The 7,990-nt window shown below is 50.3% G+C and overlaps 1 protein-coding gene across 1 annotated transcript in view; it reads left to right on the top strand.

The window, feature by feature from the left end:
• The window catches only part of SAPCD2 (suppressor APC domain containing 2), a 15,365-nt gene that overhangs the window by 399 nt on the left and 6,976 nt on the right, over positions 1–7,990 (top strand). The window contains exons 2-3 of the mRNA XM_026073378.1: positions 6–112; positions 6,272–6,405. Coding sequence (XP_025929163.1) covers positions 6–112; positions 6,272–6,405 — 241 coding nt within the window. The remainder of the gene's footprint in view (positions 1–5; positions 113–6,271; positions 6,406–7,990) is intronic.

Here is a 7,990-nt window from a genome sequence, read left to right on the forward strand (position 1 = left end):
GTGAGCGCCTCGCGGAGCCTGGAGAAGCTGCCGAGCCCGCGCGGCGCCGAGGAGCGGCGGGGGCAGAGCGCCGGACACCGGGAGCCGGAGCCGGGCCAGCCCCGCTGCCGAGGTGAGCGGGGGAGCCCCTGCGGGATCCTTCCCGTCCCATAGCGCTGCCTGGTTTCGTGGGGTCGCGGGTTTTTGGCTGGAAGGGGCTGCGGGAGGTCTGTGGCTCAACCTCCCGCTCACAGCAGCGTCCGCGCCGAGGCCTTTATCGCTCGTGCCTTGCAGACCTCCAAGTACAGTTACTACACAACTTCTCTGGGCAGCTTGCAGTCCTACTTGAGGGGATGACTTTCTTGAAGACTGAGGCAGTTTTTTCTGTCTGTTAAACTAGAAGCATCTGGGTTTGGGCTGTTTCAGACCATGAGAATGCACCCTTTTGAGAGAACCTGGCCTGCTTTGGACAGGTATCTCATCAGGGATTTCAGAGTCACAAATTATTAGCGGTGCCATTGCTAGAGAGTGGAGCAGGCAGGGCAGGTTGGGATCCACACCCATGGCTTGGTCTGGTTATCAGGCAGCACAGACCTGTTCCTTCTTTTGGATTTAAAACAACAGTTAATTCCTCCCACAGACCTGATGCAAAACTCTGGGAAGTCAGTGATTTTTTTTTTATTATTATTATTTTTAGCTTCTATGGGCTTTGATTGAAGCCCTAGATAAGCCAGAATGGAGAGCATATTGTTTGCAAATCCTGGTCTGCCTCAGGTTCCTTCTTCCCTTTATGTTTCCCCTCATGTGGGTGCTTGTCTGTTTATAGTGGTGACAAGAAGAATTAAGGGCTTTACGCTAACATGTCTGTAGTTGTCCTCTGGCATAGAGTCTGTAGGTGACCTTCCTCCTGGGGTGGATGATGAAGCTGATTGTCTCTGAGGGTCACTGGATCTTGGGAGTGGGGAAATGATCTGAAAATTGAGCAGCTTTACTGGTGTGGTAGTTGCAGGCATGAACCAGTCGTATACTCAGGTTCTGTGCTGTGAATATACTTTGTCAGAAAGGTTTGTTTTGTGGTCTCATGAACATTTCTGACAAAAAGTAGGAAAATCTGCCCAAATTTTTGTGTTTGAATAACTGACACTATTACAGCAAGCGCTCAAATGGGAAGGCAACATCAGGGAGGTGTATTTCACTGTCTCCAAATGCTGTTCAGGCAGCTGGGCCAGTGCATGCCCCACAGGTCTCTGACATAGTTTCATCTACAGAGTTTTCCAGCCAGTCACTTCTGACTATGTCCCTTCCTCAGGACCTAGGGGGATGCCTGTACTGGATCTGCCAGTGTCCTCTGCCACTCCTGTAGCAGTGAGCTGTTAGACAGGCTTGAGCTGTCCTGTGTAACTTTGTCCTGTGGCTGCAGTCTGGTGTTAGATCTCCTCTGGTGCATCTGCATACTGGTGCAGAAAGTACAGTTCCTACCCCCGCCCAGCAGTTCGCCCTCCTTCCCTTGTGTTAGATTAAATGACTGGGAGGCCGTGGAGTGAGCTGATTCCATGAGCTGAATGGGTGATAAAAATATTATATTTATATATTCATATGTAAATATACACATGTATTTATTTCTTGGCAGTCACATGATCATTCAGTTTGACAAGACTGGTGGGGGTGCAGGACTGACAAAGGTGGGAGAGGGAAAGCACCATTTTCAGCACCCACCTGCACATATATCAGCCCTTGGGTACTGTGCAATCAGCATGCTAAATTTGGCAAAGGGGGACACTTTCCTTCCCCACCCAGATGTTACTGACATCTGTATTTCTTTATCTGCTTTTTCTGAAATGCTTTGAGATTTACTGATACAAAGCTCTGTGTGAGATCTTGGTGTTTGTTATTGCAACACCTCTGAGCATGATGCCTTCCTTTGCCTTGGTAAAGTATTGTTGTCTGATCTGGTTTGCCTTCCCTTGCCTTCTGGAGGGTGGAGAAGAAATTTTAAACATTGTTAAGATTCTCTGCTTTCCATTTTGCCTCCAGACTAATAACTAGAACTTCATTTAGGGGAATATTATTATGCAGGCTGGTTGTTCTATCATCAAGAATGTAAGTCCTGAAAAACTTGAAAAAAATCCTGCTTGATAAATTGTCATTAAATGGAAAGCTTTCTACCAGAAGGGACCGACCAGACAACTGCCGCAGAGTATAACTTTCTGGCTGTGGACGATTGTTATGGTCTGAAATTATAATGATGGCCTGAGTCTACAGGCAAATTTAGTGCCTAAGCCCTTACTGCCGGCTTTCTAGAAATCAGGGCTGTATTCTAGCAACAGGCCTGAATTTCAGGTTGACTTCAGCTGCTTAGTGAAAGCTATAAGTCAAAGTTATCTCTTTTAGTCCTAGTTCCTGCACAACTGGTCAGTGATACCTTCCACCACAGAGTGCTTTCTTGGCTTGTAATCCAACTGGTGGATGTTCACTCCAACTGGTTGTGAAAAAGTCAGGCATTAACATGGCAAAACTCTGCTCTTTTTACACTGGGCAGAACTGTAGCTGGTGCTGTGTGATGAAAACTGTCTATGGGAGTTAACTGGGTCCAGTAAGTCTACTCTCAAATAGATTATATCATTTGGGCTCCAGGCTATTTTGAGCCTCCAGCTGCATGATGCAGCCTTTGTAAGAACTCTAACCAAGAGCACAGAGATGTTTTACTGGTGCTTGTAAGCTTTAAGAATTTGAGGAAACTCTCTCTGTCTGTTTTTTAAGGGGAAAAAGGTGCTCACGGGATGCTGGACTAGCTCTGCTTTCTGGCCCAGTGTAAATTTGCTTGTGTCAGAGGTGCTTTGCATGAGAATTATGGGAAGATGGCAGAAGTTGGGGCTAGGTGATCTTCTTGGCACTCCCAGGTAGTGCAATGAACCAGGAGCACAGCAACAAAGCACTGTCCCTGCTTTCCCACTCACTCCATTTAAAATAGTGACTTCTACAGGACAGAAGTGCTTCTGAAGAAGTCCCTTCTTGGAGTCAGCTTCAAGCTTTTCCAAAGTTATTGTCACACAGGCAGTGTTAGAGCAACCTGCAGGCCGCGAGCCCTTCTTTGGGTGTCAGCAACAGTGTCTGGGGTGCTAACAGTGTCTGCCAGGCACAAGAATGGCGAGGCTGATATCACAGCCTGTACAGAAGTCACTGGGGCAACTCCCTGCTGCTGGTACTTATGGGGCCTGTCACCATGGTATCTGAGTGCCTCCGTGTTAGGCATATTTACCCCTGTGCTTCCCCTGTGAGAGAACTTTCATTCCTACTGAGAGGTGGGGAAACTGAGGCACAAAGTGATAAATGCCTTGTCCAGGGGGTCCATGGTGCAGTGGGGAGAGGCTAGTACCCTGGGCACTGCTTCCTCCACAGCGCAGCACTTGATTTCACTCCTGTGGTGGCCTGGCTCTAGCAGCTACTGGAGAGCTGATGGCACTGGAGAAAGAAAGGGAATAGTTTTGTGGGTAATCTTCATTGCCTAAGCCACTGCCAAGGACAGGTAGCTGTATAAAACAACCATCAGGTATCTGGTCCTTGGCACAGAAGTCCTAGGCACTTGTTCTGCTTGCTCAGGCTGGACTTATGTCCTGTGGGGAGCAGAGGGGCTCTGGGAAGGAACAGGCCTGTGTTTCATGGCAGAATCTCTTCTATCTCCAGTGAGCAGATTCTGCTCTTTCCCCAGGAAGAGCTGATCCCTTAGCTGCTACATTTTTAGCTCAAGTGCACAGAGCTCCGTTGTTTGACCAGGGGACACCCTCTAATCAGAGGCTCAGGTCAGATCGGCATCTGGGGTCTGTGCTTTTGTTGTGCCAATTTAATGGTGGCACTTCCAGTAATGGCAACGTAAGCCTTTTTAACATGTTTTTTCCACTCTGCAGCTCTTCCCAGGGGTGCTCCTGGCTTTGCTTTGGGATCCCGCTTATCACAGTTACCTGAATTTTTGGGACTGTTCTCCTGCTTCCCAAGCAGGATGTGCTCTAGGTCCGTTAAGAGAATGTGTGCAGCTGCACCGGTCTTGCTGGGTTAGCTGTTCTCCTGATTGCAGAATGTCACTCTGGCTCTGTTCACACAAAYTTTTCTGCCAGAATGACTCCCCAGTAAAGCTTTCCCAGGCAGATATGGGTGTATGAAAGCAAAGGCAGTGGGTAAAACAGACAAATGAATGACATCAAAGACCTTTTGTTAACTGAGGCGCCAGGGACCTGTCTACATTAGAGCCCTTGCTGGTAAGAGAAATGGGATGCCGTGATGAACTGCCAGGAGGACTTTTCCCATGCTGAAATTGTCCCTTTTTTCAGTGACACAAAGGGACAAGCTGAGCGAGGTGCTTGTTGTGTAGCTGCACCAGTGCTGGGGCATTGCCTGCTGCTCCCAGTGACCCTGATTCCAGCTCCCGTTACAGGACTGGTACAAATTTGGCAGCACAGAGTGTCTCAGTGCTGTGCAGTCCTCCCTGACCTTGTGGCCTTTCAGATCGCTCCATCCTCAACATCAAGGGTGATGCTTGCAGCCTCAGCTCCTTTCCTACCTGTCCCATATCCTTCTTCCTTCATGCCTGGCATGTTCTGCTCAGGAGACTTGTGCAGCAGCCGGAGGTGGTATTCCAGGCTGGGCAGACTTGCACTGCCAGCTCTTCGCATCCTGCCCTGGCACTTCCAGTCCTTCGAGTCCGTCTGCACCAGAAAACATGCTAAACTTGTGGGAGACTCCTCTGGCTCCTGGGAGCTAGCTAGTGCCCAGTGTGTGGGAGAAGGATATGGCGATGGGTGAGGGTGCCTGGGAGACAAGTGAGGAGCTGTTCCTAGGAAGAGAATTTTTCCTCAGCTGCTTCACTGCCAGTCTTTGCTTGCCTACATCCCTGCTGTTGTCTTGTGGCTCTTGTTGGAAAATCAGGCCAGGAGAGAAACTCTCGAGGAAAGCTGTCTGCAAAGACCAGGGTGAGCAGCCTAAGCAAGATGGGGCAAACACAAGGCAGGGCCTGCTGGGGACTCAGCAGGGGACTGGAGCAAGAAGGGAGGTGCAGCATACTTGCTGCCTGGGCACATCTAGACAAAGTGCTGGCTGCACCTCCAGGTGCTGTGGTGCCGTGCTTCTTGGCAGCAGGGCAGTTGCTCTGCCAGATCATCCAGAAGTACGGATCTGATCTGACTTGGATGTGGCTGCAGGGCTGTGTTTCTGGTGAATTAGCCAGGACATACAGTATAGGATCTGTGCTGAATTTTTGGCAGCCTCAGGTGCTCGGGCAATTGTTGCTTTGGTGTACTGTCAGACAGCGTGGACAAGAAGTGTCTGATTCAGCCTAAAACTTTCCAGTATAAGTTAATCTGTAAAAATAGGTTATGAATGGATTTGGATCAGCACCACATGTTTGTACCTACTGCAGAATAAGCTGTTGGGATTTTAATAAATTTTTGGAAACCCTATAGCCTGATTTACTGTGTGATTTAGACTGCACACACAGGGCTCTTGGAGTTGGTCACCCCTTTCGGCACCAAGCACATCTCTGGGTGTGGAAGGAAAGTGTGTCTGCTCCAAAATGAGTTGGACTGATCTCCATGGCCATCTCCAGAGCTGCACTAAGTGGCTTCCCCCTCCAGAGGAAGCTTCTTGTGAGACCCTCACCACATGTTTGGAGAAGGAGCAGGTCCTTGACCTGCATTCAGAAGATGAATGCCTGGCAGAGTGTGTGTTGCCTGGGTGGGAACCACAGATCCCATGAGGACAGGACAAGGGCAGGCGGTATCATTAATAGTTTAGTTGTCTGTGCTGGGAGTGAAACAGCATTGGAAGCTGCTTGTTCTTTACAGGTGATGGTGACCAAGATCTGTTGCTAGCCTGGCAAAACCATGTAAGTTGTTGCTGAAGTCCGGCCTGCCCATATGGGGATCTGAGCAGGTGCTCTTGGAAGGACTCAGTGCTTCATTCAGCTGCTCCCTGCCAAATCCACTCTATTATCTACCGTGTAAATCCTTTCCTATGGTCTTACCTCTCGCATTCCCACCACCCGAGCATGCCAATAAATTGATTCCAGAAAGGGCACCATGGTCTTTGGATGGCGCTGCCTTTCGGCTGGAGAAGGGTTGCCAAGCTGAGAGTGGGTTTCAGGATTTCTTTCTGAATTTGCCAGGCACAGCTGTCAGCTGGAGAGGAGCTGAAGCCTCCTTTCTTCAGATACGCAGAGTGGCTAATGGAAGCCCCACTGTGATGGCCACTGGGAGGCTTTCATTGCAAGTGACTGGTGCCCTTATGCTTTCCTCTGTTACAGGTGCTGATGCTAAGCCTGCTGGGCCATCCCAGGGAGATGGCGGCCATTCAGGGGCTGGAGATGCTCGGAGGCATCAAAGGGGACGTGCAGAACACCGGAGACACACCATCACCAATGGCGTGGACTTCAGCGTGGTAAGAGGACAGCCCTGTTAAGGGTGGCCAGAGACGAGCTTGCCCTGTAGGGGGGCACTGAGGGAAGGTAGATTGCAGAGGTCCCTCTTTGCTGATACTAGCTCTGTTTGGGCCATGGTTGTGTCCTGCCCACTCTAGCAGTGTGAGCTCTAGGTCTTTGGGTGTTATGGAGATCCTGGTATTTCTTTGCGAGTCCTGCGGTTGCTTCCAAAGTGCCTTCTGTCCTGAAATGTGCAGGACTGGGAGGAGTTATGTGTTCCCTCTGCAGAGTGGGATCAGCCTGTGGAAAGTTGGTTTTTCACTGCATAGGTGCCTTCTCCATTGGCAAATAAACTTGGGCAGGGAAAGACAAACATTTACTCTCACTGTATAAAAGGTGTCCCCAGTCCTGCAGTGATCTCTGCAGATGAATCTCCAGGCCTTTCAAGCACTCCAACACAAGTCACGTATGCTCAGTGCTGGTGAGTGGCTGTGCCAAAGCATGTGGCATGGCAGTATGGGGGCTCTGAACAGTCAGGGCTAACTGTACAGTCCGTTACTTCCACCAAAGCATGGACTGTAGCACATGGAGAAGGAGCCGTGAGGCTCCTGAGAGATTTTTTCCAGTAATCTGATTTCTCTGCATTTAATTTAAGTGGGGAGTCTGGGATCCAGGGATCTACTTCCTTCTCACAGTCCCTGGGTGGAGAGGCTTGAATGAGCTTGCCCAGAACAAAGGGATCTGCACTGCTCCCAAGTGGGATGGAGAGGTTGCCTGGACATGTTGCCCGCAAACCCAAGCTAAATTTTCCTGGAAAGTGAGCCAGGACCCTGTCGGCAGGGTGGATGATCGAGTCCAGGCAATCTCTGGCCTTCCTTGCTTTGTCTTGTGGTGTCCAAGCCATTTGAGAGGCTGTGACTCACATCAGCACTTCCACTTCTCACACCCTGGTGTCATCCTGCTTCCTGGTCTGAGCAGAGCTGACAGGCCATATGGGTGGTCTCTGTGCAGCATTGATTATGACTTTGTGTTGGCCCTGAGCGACATAACATGCTCTCTTGCCTGGCCTGCCCACCCCAGCCTGGGGAGGAGGTGGTTTATGCATGCATGGAAACAAGTTTGCTGGGCTTGTAGCACTCCAAGGAGCTGGGCCCCTCCCTCAGGCTCAGGGAGTCTCTGCGGAGAGGTGCTGATGTGTATCTGGGGAGGGGGATTGAGTTCCCTCTGGTCCTCAAAGCTTTGGTGGCTGGGTGTCACTGCTTTGGAGAGAGGGAGGTTCCATCCTTTCTTGGCAAGGCTCTTCTGCATGCATGCAGCTCCAACCTGGAGCCTAGCACAGGTGGCATCACGGCCATGAGTTCAAAGTCCTAGCTGGTACTGCTGAGGAAAGGCTGGTGGCCAGGGTCTGCCTTGCAGAGATCTGGGTTCTTTTCCCAGCACTGCAACAAGTGCTGTAGCTTTGGGCAACTGTTGCCTTTGTCTTAATTTCCCAAAGTTGTGTAGGTATAGTGGGAGAGTTGGGAGGCAGGAGTTCTGCCTCTCTGCCCCCCCCCCCCCCCCCCCGGGAGCGGCTGCTGTATTGTTTATAAATGAAGTGTCTATCCT

This window comes from Apteryx rowi, unplaced genomic scaffold (genome assembly GCF_003343035.1).
Source record: "Apteryx rowi isolate R43461 unplaced genomic scaffold, aptRow1 scaffold_367, whole genome shotgun sequence".
NCBI classification, from domain to species: domain Eukaryota; kingdom Metazoa; phylum Chordata; class Aves; order Apterygiformes; family Apterygidae; genus Apteryx; species Apteryx rowi.